This window comes from Aythya marila (genome assembly GCF_965140915.1).
Source record: "Aythya marila genome assembly, chromosome: 2".
NCBI classification, from domain to species: Eukaryota; Metazoa; Chordata; class Aves; order Anseriformes; family Anatidae; genus Aythya; species Aythya marila.
Window position 1 is genome coordinate 19104666 of NC_139043.1, and position 23435 is coordinate 19128100.

Sequence of the window (23435 nt, forward strand, 5' to 3'; positions counted from 1 at the left end):
CTACAACTCCACAGCGTGCTTCTGTCTGCTCAGGTAGCATGAAACTGAGCTCTTGGTACATGCAGGTGCTGTTACCACACGCAAATGCTCTCCAAAGACATGTGGTAATGTTCCAGTGCTGGCTTCCAACGCTGGAAAAGGATTTCAGTAAAAAATCTTTTGGAATTGCTTTGTGCATCTTTACCCTGGGCTCCAGCTGGGCCCAGCAGCAGAAGTGCTGAAGCATCATGGAAAAGTACCGCCGGTTTCTGGGGGTAAGGAGACTTACACGGATCCAAAACCCACTGCAGCTGACTCATGGATCCTGCTGAGCTTCTTCTGCAGAGCAGCCTGATGTGATTTAGGTCAACGCCATCATCAGAAACACACAATTGCTCTGCCTTATTTGGTTTGCAGCTTAATATCTCTTTTTGCTCATCACATGCTAAAGGATACCTAATTATTCTGACTTCTGTTTTTAGAGAGAAAAAAAAATAGTTTGTACCTCTGGAGAAGCTTAAGGAGAAGCCTTCTGCTGGAGTCTGAGGCTGGAATTCGGCCCACCATGACAAATGCTTGGGTTGGCTTTGACCAAGTGCTCTCCAGAGGTCCTGCCCAGCTGAGGTTATTCGAGGATGTTAAATGCTGTGAGAAGTTTCTTGCAAAATGAGTGAGGACATGAATTGAAGGTGCAATGGATATTTTGGAGCTATTCCTTGCAGGAAGGCCCCCTGTTCAGCCAAACTTTGAAAAGCAGACGTGCCCTACACCAGGCATCAGCTGGGAAGCAACAACTCCAGGCCATTTCCCTGGGCTTCCCCTTGTATGCTCCATCTCATATCATGCAAGTCACTTGAGGCACGTGGACAGAAATAACACATTCCCCAAACCCATCTGTGTGATTTCTTATCCCCTGTACCTCAAGGCAGTGAAGAACTGTGGTGGCTCTCCTTCCACTCAGCGCCCAGAGCCTGAACAAAGCATCAAACAAGCAATTATTTAGCAGCAAGCGCCACTGCAGCAGCTTCCTGTGGGTTATCTGAATGGATTTATCACCCTGAACTAAGCCCTGACCATCTGTTCTACCCTCTAATCACAAATGCAGAAAGAGCTAATTCACGGTTGCATCATAAAAAAGTAAAATATAAATGATTTAGGAGTGGGGTACGTTATGCTCCACACTCCGGCAAGGGGAATGGCTCTCCCCTTCCCAGCAAGTGGGAGGACCTGAGGAGCTGGGCTCACCAGAGCAGGTTTGTCTCCTGCTCATTTGTCTTAGGTATATTTAAAATTTGGGATTCACAAAAGTGCAGTCATGAGCCTCCTTTCGTTCTCTCTCTGTAGTGGTGCTACTGTGAGCAGGCAGCAGCGGTAACGTTTTAGCTGTGAGCTCAAATTTTGTCAGTGTCCATCCTCCTTTGCCCTCTGGAAGTCTACTGATAAAAAAAGATGCAATTGGACAACTCATGGGGCTGTGTGGTAATGCCTTGGTCCCTCCTATGGGGCTCGTCCCGCTGCCACAAGCCCCAATACCCAGAGAGACAAAGTCTGCCCTGAATCTGCAGCAGCTCGAGCAGCCCTGGGGGCTGTCAGTGGTCCATGCGGGAAGGTGATGGGGCACTCAAACGTGCTCTCGGCCAGACACCAGGTCCCCCACTGCCCCACTTGTGAGAGGTGGAGCAATGAAGGGGGCCATCGTAGAGTAGATGGGCAGTGGGGAGAGGGAGAGGTGGGGGGAAGTACCTCAGAACTAATCATTTGGCACCTGGGGTTTTGGTTGTTTTCTATTTATTTATTTATTTATTCATTCCCCAGTTATCTAAAACCAGATGCAATTTCCTCTAACACATATGTTATTTGAGAAATAAGGAACGTTGGAAGGTGGGAGCTGTGCAAGAGGTCACTCTAATTAGGAGGATTGCCTGAGGGATTCACAGATGTACAGCATGCAGGGCTACTGAGATTTGCTTTCCTTAAGCTTATTCTTTCGGCAGTACGTTGAGATTTTGTTATCATCTTTGGTCTCCAGAATATTCACCAGGTATTTGTAGGAAAAGACAATCCGTCTGTCCTCCAGGAGTGAGCTGTTTTTCAATTTCACGACCCTTTGACTTAAATTTTAGGATGTATTACTCATTCAAAGGTTGCCATACATAAATATTCTGCTAATGTGATGCTCACATGGCAAACAAACATGAAGGGAAGGGAACCCAATGCAGGGGAACGTGTTGAATAAAGTTTGGCTGTGGAGCACCTCCTCAGCTCTAATTGCCATCATGAAAATGGGTGAAATTAAAAATACCTCTTGATATCTCATTGCCCCCAAGATAAAAGTTGCAGCCCTTACCTGCTGGCAGGGAATGCACTCATGCAAAGTGCCACGAGGTATTGGCACCCAGTGCAGCCTTTGGGCCAGTGCCGCAAAGCTCCAGCCCCCAGTTAATTCCTGGTGCTCAGCTGTCCTGACATGGGAATTTCCAAAGGGATTTAATACCTGAATATCTCTAAGCTCACCCAGTCTCTAGTATTATGGCCCCTGACTAGTTTTTAATACCTGAAGGCCAACCTGGAGACCTCTAACTCTCTTTTTGGTACCACAGCTCCCATTCATAGTAAGCAGATCTAGAATTAAACTAATTTGTATCGGAAGTCAACAGCAAAAAGTGTAATGGAAAGAAATCGGGTCTCGGTGTGTAATTCTTCTGCACACCAGCAAGCACAGATAACTGTGTGTCAAAGTGCTTGTTTGTCAGAGCATACTCTAGTTTTCCAGCTTTAGATGTCATTACCAAAATCTCTGACATCTTGGGACATGGAGCAGAACTACATCTATATCCTCTCATAATTTGTTCCCTAATGCCAATTAAAATTAATGACTTGACATTTCGAAAATCCTTTTGACTCCTGAATATCCTTTTGGCCTTTAAGGCCTCATCTTTCAAAACCAGTCACCAAAAGCATCTTGTTTAGAGAAGTTGAAATTAAAAAGTTGAACTTAATACACCTCACGGTGATTACATTTTTTGTTCCTTCTCGCCTCCTCCCAATCCTTTTATAAGTAGGAAGTGCTGCTGATCGTTAGGTTAGCACAAAAAATTAATATCAGAAAACAGTGAGACAATCCTTTTGTTGTCTCTTGGTCTAGACTAGGCCTTTGGCCATCATGGCCCAGCTCAGGGAGGTAAGATTTTCCAGCCTGCTACCTGTCATAAATACACTGGCAAGATCACAGAATCACAGAATTGTAGGGGCTGGAAGGGACCTCCAGAGATCATCGGGTCCAACCCCCCTGCCAAAGCAGGTTCCCTAGAGCAGGCTGCCCAGGTAGGCATCCAGATGGGCCTTGAATATCTCCAGAGAAGGAGACTCCACAACCTCCCTGGGCAGCCTGTCCCAGTGCTCGTCACCCTCACCATGAAGAACAACATTCTTTCACACGTTGGTGCAGAGCTTCCTGTGCTCCATTTTGTGGCCATTACCCCTTGTCCTGTCCCCACAAACCACTGAAAAGAGGTTGGCCAAATCCCTCTGTCTCCCACACTTAATATATTTGTAAACATTGTTAAGATCCCCTCTCAGTCTTCTTTTCTTAAGGCTGAACAGACCCAGGTCTCTCAGCCTTTCCTCAGGGGGAAGATGCTCCAGGCCCCGTATCATCTTTGTGGCCCTCCGATGGACTCTTTCCAGGAGATCCCTGTATTTTCTTGTACTGGGGAGCCCAGAACTGGACACAGCACTCCAGGTGAGGCCTGACCAGGACAGAGTAGAGGGGGAGGATCACCTCCCTTGACTTGCTGGCCACGCTCCTTTTAATGCACGCCAGGATCCCACTGGCCTTCTTGGCCATCAGGTCACACTGCTGGCTCATCCAGCACAGACCACACGTGAGGGTTGCTGGAAGACGGGGTGAAAGCAGCCCCTGCTGGGTGCTCTCTTTGATATGATGGCTTTTCTCATCTCCCTGCATTTCCCTCAACGTTTAGCCAACTTCAAGCAAGAACTGGCTTCAATTATGCTTTGCACGTGGTTTCCGTGGATGACATCTCAGCATGTCAGTGAAACATCAATGAGCTGGAAGAACAAGCTGGTTAATTAGCATGCAAATAAGCTCAGTCCTTAATGAGAGAAAAGTTTTTACTAGCTCACTGTGTCTCCAACACGCTAGTTTCTGCTATGTCCTGCAAATAACATGTTTGTAGGTCAAAGACACATAGGTGTGCGCATTTTTCCCCTACATTTCTGGCATTTCTGCATGTACCCTACCTGTGCCTGAAGCCTAAATTCTGCCTGGGTGACAGTGGACAAGGAAAGCCAGGTGAAGTTATCCCAATATGCCTGATATCTTTCAATGTCAGAGGCAGCATTTGTATAATAGAAAAATAATTAGCTCATTAAGAGGGCTAAAGAACTTTCCATTTATCTGCAAAGTTCTGCTCTGATAGCTGTACTGGTAAAGAGTGAAAAACCCATGCCCCGTGTCCACACAGCTATATTGCAAAGCCCTTGGAAAAATGCTGGAGCCCTTTGGCCTTCCTCTCTGGGTGAGGTGCAGCTGGGGTCCTGCGCCCTGGCACAGGAGGAGATTTGTCAGCACAGCCCCAGCAGTAGAGGATCTGCTCTCAGGACACCCTGTGGGTGTTTGTACCCCTTGTATAGTGCTTCTTCCCGGTGTTTTGGATGTGTTGATAGGCACTCAGCAGTTGGCACATTTCTGCTGACCGCTGATTTCCCAGGGGCAGCCACTGCCTCCAAGTGCTTGCTGCGTGTTCAGCCCACCTCCCAGCGCTTGGGTGGCATCACTGGCCTTTAGGAATCCCCAGCTCTTGCCACAGAGCAATGCTTTATATTTTTTAAGGACAAAAATACTAAAACCAGTTCAACTCAGTCATCATAAAACCCACCCCAAGGTGTGTGGTGTCATTATTATGAGGATTAATTTTGTTTTGCACCTCATTCCTCTGCGACAGCTGCCACCGAACAGGACATGCCAGTGACTTGATTGTAACTCTGAGCAGAGCCTGGCCTCGTGTCCCCTTCTGCAGCTCAGGAACTGGCCACAGCCCCACGCCTGCTGTGCAGCAGTGCCACGTAAACCACATTTAGCGCTGTCCCCCCACCAGAGCAGACAGCTTGGGAAATACCTCTGATGGATGAATGTGCCAGGTGGCCCCAGGCAAGGCTGGTCGGGCCATTAAGGCCTATTGCTTCCCTCAGTGCCCGACAATCGGTCATTACAGCAGGATTTTGTAGCCTATATCTCACCCCATAGTTCCAAACAGCCCAGGGACCCAAACCTGCTCCTGCTGCCTGAACCATTGGCTCCCCGCTGGCTACAGCTGTCGTGTCCATTGTTACGGGGAAAAGATGGGTTATGAGGAATGAAATCCTTTGTAGTACAAAATCAATTGATCTGAATGACTAAATCAATACAGGCCGCTTTGCCGACTGCTCGTTTTCGTGTACCATTGAAGTTCTGGAGCTTTTAAATGAAGCTGCCACTGAACCTTCATTCTGGAAGTGCAGAGTTCTGCAGCATCAGGAGCTGGGGCACAGGGTTAGGGCCCCTCTTTTCTCTGCCTTTGAAGGCAGAGAAGGAATAATAACTGGAGAACACCTTCTGGAGCTAGTAGGACCCTACAGACCAAATTATTGAAGACTTCTATGGAAGACTTTCCCATTTTGGCCAGCTAGCCAGTCCTTGCTCCACAGAAATGAAAACGTGGGATCGAATGAAAGAAGCTTTGGTTTAGTGGCTGACATAGGTGGTAGGGGGATGGTTGGACCAGGTGATCTTGGAGGTCTTTTCCAACCTTAACGATTCCATGTTCTTCTAGTTAATCAAGGAAGATACCAGAAGCAAAAGAGCTGTGCATTTATTATTTCACTTGAAGTTTGGACTTGTCTTTATTGGATACATCCTATTCTTCAGACTCTTTCCTCTGAGGTGAGAAGTAACAGAGTAAACACACGTAATGGGGACAGGTCCATGAACTCAAAAAGGTGTTTCCAGGAAATTTGCACTTTCTAGCTAGTGGAGCATAACAGCTGTCCTTTACTGTTGCATTTAGCAACTGAGGATGGCACATGGCATAATTATGTAAGGAAATTGGGTATTTAGAAGGCCTGGAGAATGAACCGCAATGCCATGTATAGGGTACGATTTCCAGAGACCGTTTATTTATTTTTTCCACTCGATGATGAGTCAATTCAGTACCTCCTAGTTGTTCACCTAGTGCATGGCAATGATGTCTGTCAGGGAGTCATAAAGAAACCTTGAGTCACGTTAGGGCTCAAGAACAGCATGGAGCTAGACAGAACATCCTGAGCTCGAGGACATTGATATAGTTTAGGATTAGATTAGTCAGTGATAACTACTGCCTTTGCAGCTAATCTGAAGAACTTTAAAGACATCTCATTAGACCTTGCATAGCATGATTCTTGAAATGAGCGCTACTTACTCCTCCATATTCTTCCATTCAAGGAAACTGTGTAGCTAAATGATCAGTAACTATCTCTTGTAAATAAGGTTTTAAAATAAAATGGAAAATTTAGATTAGATATTAGGAGGAAATTCTTTACTCAGAGGGTGGTGAGGCACTGGCACAGGTTGCCCAGAGAAGCTGTGGATGCCCCATCCCTGGAGGTGTTCAAGGCCAGGCTGGATGGGGCTTTGGGCAACCTGGCCTGGTGGGAGGTGTCCCTGCCCATGGCAGGGGGTTGGAACTGGGTGATCTTTAAGGTCCCTTCCAACCCAATCCATTCTATGATTCTGTTTTTCTAAGATAGTGAGCCGGATTTGTGGAGAAATGAATCATGTAGTAGAAGAGGTGTGGATTCATGCAATAGAGCTATGGATGAAATAATACATCACCATCCAAAATCCATATTCACTAATAAAAGACTTTGTTTGTTTTCCCCTGAAGCCAAGCTTGATGTAAAAATAAATCAATAAATAAATAGAAAAAGTTCCTCTTGGATCTCAAACTTAACACCTGTTTTGCTCCGAGACCCTTGGATCCTTCTCAGGACTGGTAACAGAGATTTACTGGAGAAAGAGTTCATTTCAATTGCTACTCTGCAAAGGAGTACAGAGTTTGAGAGAGTGACATACTGGCAGCCTTCTGCCGTTGCTGTAGGATAGCAATGGGAAATCAGAATCTATCTGAAATGTATTCATTCCATAAATTACACAGCAGTTGTTCCTTGCTAACATAAAGATAAAACAAGTGGAAGTTAACCTGGAAGCTCCCACTGATCAGGGATCAAGGGTAACAGAGGGGAAGCATGGAAGTGCAGGTGCTGCTGCTGCCAGCGATCTTTACTGCCTCTGCACCTGCTTTGGGGAAAAAATGAAGAATCCATTTGTGTAGCTAGAGGTTTATCTGAGCCAGCAAAGTGGTCTGAAAAGCCTGGAATTATTCATTTAGGATCCTATTAGTTGTGATGCTCTCCACACATGAACAACAAGTAAATGCAGAGAAGTGTGCAGGGTCAAAGCATTAGACCTTCTCATATCAAAAGCTCTACTGCAACTCAAAATCACACTGACAGCATCACCGATTTCAGTCTGCTGCTTTGCTGGTTCACATTCATTAGAAAAGTCGAAACCATGTCTGACCTTTCATCAACACAATCCAGTTTTGTATTTCTTGATATGCAGATGTGCTCTATATTAAATGTGTTTTTCAATGCCAAATCAAAAGCAAAATTCTTTTTTATCAAAACGAATGGCAGTTGTGCGCATGCAGTGAGTATGAGGTGTGCCTTGGAACAGCCTGCAGTGAGCAGCACGCTGAGCAGGGTGCTACCTCCGTTTGGCAGAAGCAGTTTGAAGCTGGCTATTCCCAGTGAACTGGAGAAATCAAGACTACAGTGTCTTCATCCTAGCTTCTCTCAGAAGCACAGACATCACAATTGGGATGACTTAGAGGTGCCTCTTTCAAATAAGGGTCTACGGTCCACAGCACTGTCCTGGGATAATCATCTATATACTCTTGTCTGTCATGAAGCTGCCCAAGTCTCATTTGGTTTTCAGTCTGTAAAACTGCTGGTCATGACGCCTACTTTCATGTAATTGCCCAGTGGTTACAGCTATGGAGGAATGGACCTAGTTTCACTTGCTGTCTTTGCTTAAGAGAGCCTTTTACCTTGCAGGACAGTGCCTAACCAGGACAGCGTTGGTTGAGGTAGGGTACAGTTTCTAAATGATACAGTAGACACTCAGTAAACTGTAAGAACTTCTGGCAGCAGGTACTCGAGCCCTCTTCTCGAGGAACTTGAGACTCTCTTCTCCCAAGTAATACCATTACCCCTCATAACAGGTTGAAGAACCCCTAGCAGTGCAAGGAAATGGGGGCTGAATGTCAGTCCCTGATGCTTTCCTTCCGCTGCTCCCTCACGGTCCCTCTCTGCCCCTGCTCCCCTGCTCCCCATGGGGTCCCTCCCACAGGATGCCGTCCTTCCCGAACTGAGCCAGTGGGGGCTGCCCACAGGCAGCAGCTCCTCAAGAACTGCTCCCACACAGCTCCGTCCCACTGGGTCCATTCCCCAGGAGCAAACTGCTCCAGCACGGGTCCCCCAGGGGTGGGTGGCAGCTCCCCCCAGACCCCTGCTCCTGTGTGGGCTCCTCTCCACGGGCTGCAGCTCCGGCCCAGGGTCTGCTCCTGCAGGGGCTCTCCATGGGCCGCAGCCTCCTCCAGGCCACATCCTCCTGCTCCACCAGGGGCTCCTCCACAGGCTGTAGCATGGAGATCTGCTCCATGTGGGACCCATGGGCTGCAGGGGGACAGCCTGCTCCACCAGGGGCCTCTCCACAGGCCGCAGGGGAACTGCTGCTGCCTGCCTGGAGCACCTCCTGGCCTCCTCCTGCACTGGCCTTAGGGTCTGCAGTGCTGGTGCTCACTCCTCTCTCCCAGCTGCTGTTGTGCAGCAGGTTTTTTTCCCCTTCTTTCAATCTGCTCTCCCGGAGGCCCACCCAGCATTGCTCCCTGGCTCAGCTCTGGGCAGCGGTGGGTCCCTTTTGAAGCCGTCTGGAGCAGGCTCTGCTCTGACATGGGGCAGCTGCTGGGCTCTGCTCATAGAGGCCACCCCTGCAGCCGCTGCTACCATACCCTTGCCACATGAGCTCTACAAGTCTATATAGTCTATTATTCTATTAATCCTGCATTATTTTCTATGATAGCAGTGCTTCAACAAGAGAGAGAAATCATATCTATATGTATATACTAATAACTCATTAATATAATAATTAATACTATTAGTAGTAATAATAATATACACTACTACAAATATTACACTAAGCAGTGGCTAGAATATAACCTGGCAATTAGGTAGCTGCAGACTGTTTTGCTCATCCTTAGGAGAGCATCCAGCCTGATTCCTTCCATTTCCTGAGTGACCCATCTGCCTCCTGAACTGTCATGTAGAAGGAAATATGAGGTCCTTCCCCCTCTGATCCTTAAAATAAGTTGGGCCATCACTCCACTTATGCATGGCCCAAGCCAAGTGGTGCGCTCTGGGCATATTCTGGGAATATTTACCCAGCTGAGCAATGCAAAAACTTTTGAATAGTTTATTGTCTGATTCAGCTCTGGAATGAGTGTGACATGGACTGCTCTTGTCAAAGCTGGGGGAATTCTTGACTAAATTGTGGGCACACTACAGGTCTCTGAGAAGCATCAAATAAAAAAGTGTGGCATCTCTTGATTTATGTGACAATCAAACTCCAGTTTTTCAAAATAACAATTTTGGGGATTTAAATGTTTATTTTCTATCTAGATCCTAGATCTCATTTCTGACACCCAGGTCAGAAATGAAGTGACAGAAACTCAGCTAATACAAAGCTAAAAACTGTGCAAAGCGTAAACCTACCCACATCCGATATTTTTGAATCAAAGTCTGCAGTATGTAAGGTTATGCAGTATTCTTTTCATTTCCCTAGCTAACTATTTTACATAAAGTAAGCTTATGTGTCTAGAATGGATGTTTCACAGTTATTTTGAATAAATTACTTTTTAAATTGACTTTTATTAGAAACTACTGAAATTGCTTTGTTTTTCAAGACCTCAAACAAAGAGAACGTCACATTTTAACGCTATAGTTCCAATACATAATAATGAAATTCTAATGTAGGAAATCTATACAAAATGAGAGGTAATAGGAAATTAATTCTCTGCCATTTACTGCACTCTCAAAGTTGCAGGTTTCTATATCCAATCAGGTCTGTCAGTGAGAGTGTATCACTTTTCATCAGTCTCCTGCCAGCACCATAGCAATGATAAGAAATACATCCTCACCTTCCACTCTGCTCTGCTAGTATATTCTATGTTTTGTTTCCAGAGTTCTCTCATTCTGATTTCTGCATTACTGCTGAACACAAGGTAAAAATTGTACATAACATAAATGTGAATTTACAACAAAAAGATAAATCTTTCGCTAAAAGGCTACCAGAAAATTATGCTGCTTGTCAATGGAGGAAGGAGGGAATATTGTGGCATCGTACTCATAAACAGTATTGAATATAACAGATATAAACCTTTTTAAACCAAAATAGACTATACAAGTGACTGGGCTTACACAAACATCAAAAAATTAAACAAACACAGACTGAAATTTTATCTTTTTTTTTTTTTTTGATGGTCAGGAAGTAAATGCCTCATTGTCATTCTCTTCTGAAATTCAGTTATGCACAATATAGACTGCATTGGCTTAACTTTTGTACCGTTTTTGTTTTTTTGTTTTTGTCACTTGTCTACAATTAAGTATACTCATTTGAATGATGCTCCCTTAAATACTCCAGTACATTCCTGACTACTTCACCAGAAAGTGTTTACTGGAGTGTACTAAGCAGTGTTTTACCTCTGTTAGGTGCACCATCACACTTTGGCAACACCACGTTACCCAAGGCTGTTAGAAGTACAAATTCTCCACCCAGAACTGCTCCCTTCTCAGAGTCCATTTTATCTTCAAGTGAAAAATGAAGAATTTAAATGGAGATTGAATGCAGTAACTTATCAGTCATCTGTCTTCTCTGTGTCAGGACAAATAGTATTTATGTTCATCCAGAGTATGTTTCTATCCATAATTATTAACTCTGGCAAGTTCCAAGAAATATAAATGGGGTATTTATATTTCAGCCTCTTCAGAGGTTGGAAGTACACTGTTATCCTAATTCTTCTAATTCTCAGTTCTTGTGCTATTTCACACACAAAAAAATGTGCAATTGTTTTTAGACAACTTGTTATTTCACCAGACATCACATTTTCTTGCTTCATGAACACATAATTTCTGTAATTGTGCATGGGGGTTGAAGGAACATAAGAAAAAAAATATATACTGTATATATATATACTGTAGTTTGGAAATAATTTAAACCTATTTAATAAGTAGTATAATGTTAACACATATTCTTGATCTACCAAATCTATAGTTTTACAATTTCATCTTAAAATAGTACCACCTCCCACACCCAAGTCCCCACAAATATCTAAGAATTGAGGTTGGCTACGTAAAGTATGTTTAATTCAATGCTTAGGACAATGTACCAGATGCAGATATCTGAAGTAAGTTCTCAGAAACAAAGAACATCTTTCAGCAAATGACTATAGAAATATATGCTTCTTTTTGATAATCAGACCACAAGCCCCTTTTGTTTCATAAGTAACAACACTGCAATCGTCTTTAAAATGCTTATTTTGGAGAAATTTGGGGATGATTAAATATGTTTGTACTGATCTGCCTCTGCACTTCCCTGTTTCATCAGAAAGCCTGGCTCAAACATTAGATCTACAATATACTCTTGAGGAGGAAGCAGAAGCCCAGTTACTCCTTGTGGAGAGTCATCAACCAATTTAACTTCATTCCAAGCTCTGTTATACTCGCCACGAACTAAACTACAGCCAATGCCAATTCTGTCTGCTATTACCTAAAAAGAAAAGAAAAAGGTGTTAATCACACTTAGCTTGTGCAACATACAACAAGTGATGCTTAAAAAGAAAAGAAATACTTCAAAGGCCAAGAGCTTTCTTGATACAAACTGTGTAAATCTCTAGGGTGTTCTGAACTACAGATCTTTACTGTTGGTTCTGCTTAGACAGTGCAGGCTTATAAATACAATTTTTACCATATTCTGTGCACAGAAATGAAATCCTGAAAGTTTTTTACATTTTTACAAATGGACACAGATATCCTGTGCTTAGACTGATGTGTCTCTATGAGAGATGATCTGTCCCTACAAAGGTTTCTTTATAAACATCACAGTCAGAGAACAGTCAAGGGTATGAGAACACCAGTGCTGCTTCAGCACAATTAATTTATTCCCTCAGACCTCCACAAAATACGTCAGGAATGTTCTCTCCCCATGTATACCATAGATTTCAGATTGTACTCTTTCTCCTAGGCTTAGTGTCCTAGGCCTTTGCTTCTTTTCTCCTTTCCATCCAAGGAGTAAAGTCCAGCTAACCAATGGCCAAGGAAGGAGGATGGGACAGACAAGCAGGCTTACGTGAAGCCAGAAAAAGAAATGAAGCTTCCCAGTCTGTGAAACTGGAGCATAAAAGCTGTTACACTCTGTCACAGAATACTGGACAGATAGTGAATAGAAATTGTCCCAAGAAGCTTACATTTACAGCATGGGAAAAAAAAAATCAGGAAACCGCATAATTCAGTATTTTACAGTTTACAGAAAATGTAAAATGTTTTGACTACCATTCAAATAACTTGGCTTTTTGCCATTTATCAAGTATTCTGCTGATATCACTTAAGACAATTTAATGACAACAAGAATGTTTACAGAACGAAGCGATGCTGGCTTTCATTCACTGGAAAATCAACTTTGCCAGTAAAAAATGACTTAAATATATACACAAGATTTTACATTAATATAAATATTATATTATACTGATGCAAGTATACTTTAGTTTATAATATACATTTAGCAGAAATAACTCTGTGTTGTAAAATAAATGTTAATGTACCTTGAAAAGTAAAGCCCTGTGGTAAAATGTCCCTTTTTTAACTTTCCCAATAGGCACAACATTGGATTTCAGTTCATATTCTATTTCACTTATATGAAGTTCCCAGCTGAAGTCATGTAGTTTTTCTTTTTCGATTGCACCACCCATCTTGTCTGCAACAAACCTGCAACAAATTTACAATTACAACAATTAAATCTATAATGTTTCTTGAATTTATTACAAAAATGCATCAGCAAAATGAAATGTACAGAAGCAGTAAGACAATGATACATAAAACATTAATACTGTCTCTACGTGTGCTTGAATTGTTTTATTCAGCAGCTGGTATTTTACATATGCTCGCTATTAAATCCAGGTAAACCTAACTCAGGTCATTCACATTTGTCACAGACCTAAGCCAAGGTGCAGCAGCTGCCAGCGATTCTGGAGATGTCTGATGTAGGAACCAACAACTCAGAGAAAATCATCAGTAAAAGTGAATTTACTGAAGAAGTGTTTCAGAAGCTAATGTTCATCTTCACAGCTAGTAGATTATGTGAGCTATACATGTATATTACAATCCTTAGCCCTAGCATTCATTTGAAGTAATAATAAAGACATGAGAATAAATATAACAAAATAAAGGTAATGATCCCAACACAGGAAAGCAATGATATCCAGAAAGGGTACTTCAACCTCTACATGTGTTTTCTTATATCAAAGCCAACATCTGGGGGCAAGGAGCTGTCTTTATCCATAAAAGAGAATAGCTCCATCAAAGAAAGAGAAGATCAGAATCCACAATCTGTGCAAACACTGCCCAAACCAGTGCCTTTGGGGTGATTGTGCACAGATAGGATCAACCCCCAATCTGTAAGTCCTTAGCTCCTCTTACCGACACCTTCACCCTGTGCAGCTCCTGTATGTAAAGACCTTCGTTCCTCACGGTGTCCTCAGACAAAGGCACGGGTGTTACTGAGGGCTGTAACTCCAGACAAGGTGTTGCAGAGCTGACATGGGAATCTGAGGCCATTGCCTCAGACCAGGAGAAAACCCGCACCACCACATCTCTATTATAAACTCTGTGAGCAGGTTCTGACTTCAGTAAATACAAGGCCAGCCCTCCATAAAGGGAGCAAAGCTTCCCATGCCTGCGTGCACACCACTCCCATGCGTGCACAATGATGTGCTGCTTTTGTTTAAAAGGACACAGCCAGCACCACAGCATGTCCCCTAATCCACACTGGCTCCCTCCTGGCAAGCAACAGCAGGGACCCTGCCCAAGCTGCTGGGGGCTCCATCAGCTGCCCCCTCCTTCCCCTCCCATTCAGCACATGCCACCCAGGCAGCCACTGAAAATGCCACATGCATATAAAATTCCCCACAGAAAATATACTACTTCTGTTCCTGATGATTTTTTTTCACTGGGTTGTGTATTTGCAAATATTTCATTGGTGTGTGTGAAGAGCGGACTTGAAAGAGTATTTTACGGATTCCACCTTGAGGAAGGCAGCCTAATTTATACACAGCTGGATAGTTAAGGATGAATACCTGTCTTGTCAAATTTTGCAATCAATGGAAAAGTCATTCCTCATATCATAGCAGATCACTTCATTAAAAATGAAGGTTAGTAGAAGAAACAAATTCTGTGAGACTCAGCGGGATCTGACGCCAAACTCTCCAGATTCAGGAGGCAGCCAGGAAACTGGTGAGATAGTAAAGGTTAAACTGAGGAGAAGATGAAAGCAGCCACACTGCTTGGAGATGACAGTGATTGGTGCCCAGGCTGAGCAGTCGGGTAACTAATGAATCACACATTGATAACAACGGTCTGTGCACACATCAGTGTGATCTTCTGGTGCTATTTAACCATCGGGATGTTAATTACAGCAGCACCTAAAAACTACATTAAAAAAAATGTCTTGTGCTTTTGGGTCTACAGAAAAACAAACAAACAAACAGAAAAAAAGAGAGTTTTTTTGCAGGCCCCAGCTGGGCCCAAGCCCCAGGAGAGCCGGGCCCTCCAGCCTCTGCCCACCATGGGCTACAGCGAGGCAGGCACATTCCCCAGATGTGAACGGCTGCTGTGCTGTCTCAGCTACTGGGAAGGCCTACATGTGCTGCCATGAAGTGCCGGTGAAGGTATAGGAAGGAAGAAATGGAGAGGAAAAGAGCTGTCTGGGGAAGGTCCAGGCAGAAGGTTACAAAGGCCTCTCAACACCTGACAATCATATGGCTGACTAAAAGTAAATGCAAACTGTACAAAGTTCCAGGTGCAAGGAACTAAAATGACATCTCCTGGGAATCTGGACTTTCTCCTGCAGAGCACTGAATTTTTGCATTTCAGTCAGTTTTTCAATCCTCATCCAAAACTCACTGGAGTCAACGGAAGTGCTCATGGCACTCCTGTTTGGGCTGGGCCATATCCAAGTAGCAGTGACAAAAGAATGGCTTTATGTGCTTCCTTCTAGTCCTTTGTTTTAAAATTCAGGGGAGGAAAAAAGCATTAATTACTGATGTCTGATTGCTGTTCAACAATGTTCAGGGCATTATCACAGCAAAGATCACAACCAAGAATAAAGGCAACCTGAATTATCACAAAATAGGTGGAATGTGAGGAGGAATGGAAGTGGACTTAGTTCATGAAACAAGTTCTCTAATAACACTGGGCCAAAGCTGATCTGGATTCCAAGTAAAGATGAGAAATATAAACTGAAAAATGTTGTCCTGTGATGAGAAAGCTAGTATTCTACCAAATGAACATATCAGCATTACTTACGGAAATATAATTTGGTACTCACTGTGCAAGAGCCACAACCTGTTCCCGCGTAGTAGTGAGTGGTAGGATTGTTTTAGAAGCATCATTAATATAATCCAGTAAAATGAAGTCAGGTGGTGCTTGCCATTGTGCATTTTCTTGATTTATTTCATCCTGGACTTTGGATATAATCTGAGTAACATCTATCATTTTTTCCTCTTCTTTTTTCCCCTTCCCTTTTCTTATATAGAAAACAATGTACAGTTATTTGGAGTACTGTAATCTCTGAAGTCCAAATCCTGAACAGGTACCATAACCAAATAGCAGAAGTATAAATTAAATGCTTGTTTTGCTTAGATAAAATACTGTGCATTTCACAGCTTTCATAGCAACTACAAAATCAGTATCTTACCAGGAGTATCATTAAAATCTATACAATCAGACAGCTTAGGATTTTTCATTTCTGGGAACAGGTAGAATTTGTGTTTCGTAAGCATCATGTCTTTTTTCAACATAGGTTTTGAGTAATTCTACTGGGAAATATGACAAAATGTCTTCTATTTCTTTAACGGGACTGGCTTTTTTAAAGAAAAATAAAAATCCAGAATATTTCCAGTATTTTTGGAAGAAAAAGAAAAGAAAGAAAGGGCCACCAGAGAGTAGTGTGCTTGAGGGCACAATATCATCACTGTATGGTCTTCAAATTATTCTTAAAATTTTTACAATGTACAGCACTCTTAAGAAGGTATTGTACAAAGCAGAAAGGCATATACCATTATCAGTAGTCTAATTCAAGCAATTTGTCTTCAGACTACTTTTCAAACTTTTCTTTTACCTATTGAGATTCATCATATTCACAAAAAGACCTTTTCATAGATTTTATAAAGCACATTTTTTAGAAGGACAACCAATTAAGATTTAATCTTCAAATTATAGAAAATTCACCACCCTGTTAAATAAACTGTTCTGGTTATTAATTACACTTACACTTAAAAAAGGAGACAAACTGTTTTCCTTATCTAATTTGACTCTATCTAACTCCAGCTAGGGAACCTTATAATGGCAGATTAAACCACTACCTACTTGTCCACTTATAGAGGTAGGCATAGTGCTTGAGAATAACCTGTTAAAAACAACAACAAAATGAACTACTCCCACCTCTCTGATGTCTGATTTGGCAAGTTTTCAAAATGACAGACTTCTATAGATAGTATAATTCTTGTTCCTTGACCTTCTTGTTCCTTGTTCCTCTTTTTCTCCCCAGCTCTTCCCTTTTGTAGACCCAATATTTTACCTTCCCTATTAAAACTGCACTGCTAAGTGGTTGCACTCTTTGCAAATGCAGAGGAGCATAGAAAAGGAGAACTAATGGCAATTAATAGTCTCCAAGCTATTAGGATTGCTGCTATAAGTTCAGTCCAAATGTCCTTCAACACCAGAGAATCAGTGTGAGGAAGATGGCAGCCAATGCACCGTTCTACCACCAAAAGACAGCCATGACGCCTATTTTCTTTCCTTTTTTGCATAACTTAACCTCTCATCTGTCTTTCAAAATGGAGTAAATGAGCATTGGAAAGTATTTCCTTAAATGCTCTACGAGAACATAGTGTGGAAGAAATACACATATATCAGTTTACATTAAAGATAACATTTTAGCTCAGTCATTGTGTATATCAGATACACAAGTGTTTGATCAAAAATGTTGCTATCTGTCTATGCAAATATATGTCAAACTATCAACTAGGCACTTCCTCTACATCTAATTCAAACACTTCCAGCAGACAATTATAACTCTCGTTTCTCTTAGCTTTCAACTACAGTTTATATAAACTAGTATCACTTTTCAAAAACAATGGTTTTAAACTGTGTTCAGTGGTACTCTGCAAAATAATGATGAACAAAAATGTATGATCAAAGGAAAAAAATATCTAGAAAAAAGTCTAAGCATGTTCAAGACTTGGAGTTAGCTATTGACCTTCAAGTAACTCCCATATATCTCACAAATTAATAGTAATAATGGTGTATGAATTATGGATTCAAAATGAATGACAATGGGGTTATAAATCATACAACTTGATCATGACATTCAAAAGCAATTATTTCATACTTGAAGAAAGAAGGCTTTGTATCCCTGCAAGTTTACTACGGGGAAATGGAGCCAGGCATTTGTTTTTTCCTATTTTTTTTTTTTGCTTTCTGGAACAGTTATGATCACTAACAATGCAGTCACTTACTGTGTAATTGACATAAATTACATTAAAAAGAAACTATCTAAGAGTATCCTCACCTTACACAATAATAAACAAACACATGATCTTGTCAGAACAGGTCTCTAAACTCCGTACTTTGAGACTATGCAAAATGCTCTAAGTCTCCAGAGCTTCTTCTGAAATGAAGAAATCCCCCACAAGTGCACAGAAAATATCATTGGCTTGATCTCTCCTCATCTCTCCTGCTGTATTTAAGTAAACTGGCATATGCTTAGCATGTCATGGCCAAAACATGCTGAGCATCAGGAGGACCTTCCAAATGAGCAGAAGTTAGAATAGGCCCAGTTAGACACTCAAGATGCAGAATTTATTCTTTTGCATCCTGAAACCTTCCACAATGTGACTCATTTCAGGTATTTAATATGAAATTGTTTAAACTGAATTCCAGAAGTGCTCGCAGCACAAATAACCAGCCAAATGTAAATGCTGTCCTGTAGCTCAATAACTTTTGGCTAGATTAATCTCACAATTTGGATCCTGGTTCAAAGTCAGAACCTCAATTCTTCACCTTCAGTAGCTATTACCTGTCAATAATATTATTTGTACTGCAGTTCTGAATGAACCTATACACACACAATTCAGAATGTAATACCTTAAGCCTTTTTCTCTACTGCTACTTTTGCTGAACGAAGATCTCCTTCCAGGTGGCTCCTGCTTTTCCTCTACTGGAGATACCATTAAGCTATTGAGAACACAAAGCAAGGTCAGTTCCCATTTTCTCTCATCTTTCTTACTGCAAATTTCACCTCTCACGCACACACAGATACATACATACACAGAAATATATAAACAGTGTAAGAAATCAACAATTCTATTAATTAAAGGTCTGTATAGACAGTAGCATATCATAGTTCATGGATGAGCTTCAAGCCAAAAATTGCAAACGCAGTACCTCAGTTCCTATGACAGACACAGACACTCTTTACTCAAACCCTGCAGAAGTTAGCATTTTGTAATGTCATCACTCACTAGAATTCACAGCCCTGAGATAGAGCCAAGAACCCCTGTACCACAAAACAAGGAGAATTTGGAAGTCAAGACTGGGTCCCACAGAAACCAGCATGATGCATGGTTGGCTCCCTAAGTGAGCTAACAAGAAAGCTGAGTAGAGTTTTAGGCTGCATCACGTTACTATCAAGGATTAGATATCATCCCCTTGTTTGCAAGGAGGCTGTATTAGGACTGGTTTTGCTGTTCTGAACAATCCTCTGGAACTAGGTGTGTTCTCCTGCCTTCTCTAAAAGGCACCCTTGTGGTGATGACTGTGCTGCTGTTTTACATAGAGTTCACTGGCTGAGCTGGAAGACCATGGTCCAGTTTTCTTTTCCAAAAGAACAAGCTCAGGGTTAAGTATTTTATATTAAAAGTGATTATGACTGGGACTAGAACTTCAGTCTCGGCTCTGTCAGATAAATGTCCTAACAGCTGAAGCAGAAAGCACTGTTCATTAAGCTTCATCAGTAGTGAAGCTAGTGAAGCTACAATGAAACTGAGTAAGACTGCTAAACCCCAAGCACCCTATGATCAATGTGCAGGTGGGAGAGGTAGGCTCAAATCCTCTTTCTGTGCAGGAAGGAAATGAAATTTACCACAACATTAGAGATTCAGACCTATTTGGTACCAGCAGACATGCCCATCAGATCAGTCCCACAAAAAAGCCTGCTAGGGCTGTACCTACTGAATTGTACGGATCGGAGGGAGCCTTGCAAGTATGAGGCATTTTTAGCCTCATTGCTGTCAAAACTGGGACAGTATTGAACACATCCTTTTCTGCTTTTAGTCAGGAATTTCACTGGAAGACTTTTTATCTAGAAATAAGGATGGATGTAGGCAGTATAGGAACTTTTTGTAGGTGTATGTTCTAAATTGAGAAAGAACTACCCTCATTTCCCCTGTCTTGGCTGTCAAGCTGTAACATAATTGCATTTCACTGTCTCCTAAGGATACTGAAAGGAAAAAACAGCCAAATAAATGGGAGATGTTCTAATACAGTATGGGGAGGACAAATAACTACTAAGATAGACAAAGGAAGATTAGTGCAATTAGGATGTGAAAGAAAGACTCTAAAAACATATTTAACATTGTATTTGAGCTATTGTACTCTGTTAGTAAACTGTTCATCACTATTTTCAACCAGAATTCTATTTCCAATGGTAGCACAATAATAGAACATTGACAACTAGTAAATCTTAAGACCATACCTTGATTTTTCTCTACTGCTTTTTCTTGAAACAGGTGACAAGGTAGTCTGTTCATAAGATGAATTTTGTGGCTTTTCCTCTACTGCAAGGACACTGAAATGGAGCAAGATGTTTTTGCATTATTATTTGTAGAGATTGTATAGTACGTTAAGCTATGAAAATAGAGCTTTGATTTTAAAGGACAGTAAATATATTCATAAGCAATATATAACTGGAAGGAATAACATAGCAACTAATAAACCTGATATTGATTCAGGGATCAGAAATGAAGTATGGGATACCAATGATGGACACAAAAGTAACTGGAGAGTAAGATTGCTGCCAAGGTGCAAAGGCAATAAGCTGTATCGAGTCAAAGAAAAGAAAACCTGATAGTTAAAGACAAGCTTAGGGATTGACAAAGAGCATGGAAGGTTAACTTGTCATAGATATTCTCAGACATCTTTATGGTGTCATATACAAGCTTAAAAGGAAAGCTAATGACACTGTAAACCAAATATGTGATGTGTTGACAGAGAAGATGATTTTGGACTTGCAAAATACTGGTAGAGCATTCTTTGATCTCTGAGACTGTTTATAGGAAACGACTCCCAGTTAAACAAGCTCAATACCAACTTCCTGCATTCAAATCTAAGAAGATTTGTTAGGTTGGCTTCAACTTAAACATAGAAGAAATAGACATAGGTTCTCTATCAAGCCTGAAAGCTTTGGACGGCCTCTTGGGACATTATGCTTAAAATTCCATGCATTTGTCTGTACAAGAAAACCATTAAATCACAGATTTCATTGTTGCTTGTTGACATTCAGCTTCAACGACATTATTATTACAGCAGATGACAAGCTTTGTTATAGCTAATAAAATAACTGGCATCCCATCATCAGAAATCAAAGGGTGTTAAATGAATGAGTCTTCATGGCTAAGTTTTCTAATGAAAAGTAGACTGACGCAAGTGAATGAATCTTTTCTATCTAGTGGGAAAAAAGTTATTTTCCAAAAACCTACTTTATAAAATACAAATCTTTTGCCTTTTAGGACATGTAGCACAGTGCTAGGATTAAAACAGATCTCTCACAATACCAACTATATAGTAGTTTCATATTGGAAGCAGTGGAAATGATAGAAAAATGAGTTATTGCAATAAACACTGGTAGATCAAACATGACTTACTCTTCTTGTGGTTTAGCATTAATGAAGATTGTGGCCCTACGGTCAGTAAGTTCTTGCATACTCAGTTCCTCCAAAGATAAAAGTTTAATTCCAGGTTTTATCTGCAGGAAAATTAAAATAAAAGGTAAGGAGTTCTGTTCAGTTAAAGATGAAGACAAAAAATATCTTTAAAAGGTATCTAAAGAGTCAATCTTTAACAGAAGACTTACATGAGAACTTATAAAACCTGTTCAAAACATATGAAATCAGTTTCTTCCATATTCACATTTACTCCATTTCTAACTTGTAATTTATCTTGTAATTATTGTCATTATGTCATTGTAAAATCTAGGATAAGGAAATGTTCCTGCCTCTGAAGATTTTACAATTTACGATGAAATTTTCAAAAGCAACCAAATGCTTTGGAAGCATGCCTTTCACTGATTTTCAGTAAGAATAGTATTTCTAATTCATCTGGGCATTTTGAAAAGTATTTCTTTGATTTAAACTGAACAGAGCAGTAATTGGGGATACAGAGTGGGGTCAGTCTTTATATATAAACAGTGCTTTGTGAAAGAAAGGGTCATGACCAAGGTGAAAATACGAACCCTTCTTTATGTAAAAATAAATAAACTAGAAGTCTACAGGGTCATTCGGTGTCAGGTTAGTATTAAGTATACTGCAGTGAAAGAGACCAGAAGAACTGAGGTCTGAGAATGGCTCTGGAAAGGAACTAGGAGCAACACTGCTTACACAGGATTGGGAAGAAGATTGCAACTGGAAAACAGTATGAAGATGGTGAGATTTCACCCATGTGGAAAGATAATCAAAAGAAATTAGTATAAAAGCTGGAAAACTGCAGGACAAGAAAACACACCAAGGTATTTTAGGTAGCCAGACTCCAGCTTTTGCTACAGACCTCTTACTTTTGATAAATTGAGTGGACAATTTTACTCTTTCCAAGTAGAGTAATTTAAAGTAGCTTACCTGACCATAATCATAGAATCCATCAGTAATGATATTACTTGATGATAAATAACCCATCTGGCTGTACTTTTGGGAAAGATTATTATCAAGTAGTTTTTCCAAAGCAGCTTCACTGAAGTTATTTTTGCGCCCTGTTGACAGATTAATTTCTTCTAGGATGTCTAAAGCACTGTTAAACAAAATACAATAGCTCATCATTAAGTAACAATTAATTGCTATTACACAGTTCAGAGTTAGCATTACAAAGGCTAAGGTACAGATTCATTTCCAACTGGTAGCCTGGTGTCCTCTGGGCCAGCAAGGAGCTGGATGTGCTACACTGAATTCTTTCTCTAGAGGAGAAAAATGCCTTGTGGTGCCAAAAGTAAAAGGAATTCCTTTTGGCAGTTAAACAGTTACATAAAGAAAAGCTGACAGGATACCACAATGTTTTATCAGAAAGATGCTGGGTATCACAGAGAACTGGAAAAAAAAAAAAAAAGAAAAATGTCAGAGTAAAAGGAATAATATTCAGAACTGACCATACAATACATTGGCAGATTCCAGTTCAGTATTATGCAAGGACTGAATCCTGGTTTAGGGCTGTTCCTGTGCTTGGGGAAGGGGAATTAGGCAGAGATGTGCTGAACTCAGTTTAGCACATGAGCACAAGCAGTTATATCAGCACAACCAGGCTGGCAGTGCTTTTGCAGCATGGAAATAGAAACAAATAATCATGGGGGGATGCTGGAGGACAGGGATTCATTCCTTGGTGCTGAAACCCACAGACTGACAGCTTCTGACCTGAGAAACTCAGGAAAAGCTCACTAAGAAGGAGTAAGAAGGAAGCTTAATCAGGAGAAAATAACATAGTACAGTTTTGGAAATATTTAGGAAAAAATAATGGAAGAAAGAGGGAGATATGTTTGAGTAAGTGCACACTTATTCAAACACATGCGTGTGCATATATGCACATGCAGACATTCTTCATATCCAAAGGAATAAATTTAATACAAAATGAACTCCACATTTATACTGCCTGTTTCTCTCTCTGAACTACACAGGCAGCCTCAGCTGTGGATGTTTTACAGGGTAGACTTCTGAAGGTATGTCAGAAGAAATCCAGAGATAAGTTTTGCAGACAAGGCAAGTGACAACCGT

At 41.3% G+C, this 23435-nt stretch overlaps 1 protein-coding gene across 1 annotated transcript in view; it reads right to left on the reverse strand.

The window, feature by feature from the left end:
- Window positions 1-11577: 11577 nt before the first annotated feature.
- Window positions 11578-23435, reverse strand: part of ARMC3 (armadillo repeat containing 3) — a gene marked incomplete at its 5' end in the record, with an annotated part of 52435 nt that continues 40577 nt past the window's right edge. Inside the window, 7 exons of the mRNA XM_082752611.1 lie at window positions 11578-11902; window positions 12954-13116; window positions 15734-15931; window positions 18553-18642; window positions 20162-20254; window positions 21330-21430; window positions 22296-22464. Coding sequence (XP_082608737.1) covers window positions 11693-11902; window positions 12954-13116; window positions 15734-15931; window positions 18553-18642; window positions 20162-20254; window positions 21330-21430; window positions 22296-22464 — 1024 coding nt within the window. The 3' untranslated portion in view covers window positions 11578-11692. The remainder of the gene's footprint in view (window positions 11903-12953; window positions 13117-15733; window positions 15932-18552; window positions 18643-20161; window positions 20255-21329; window positions 21431-22295; window positions 22465-23435) is intronic.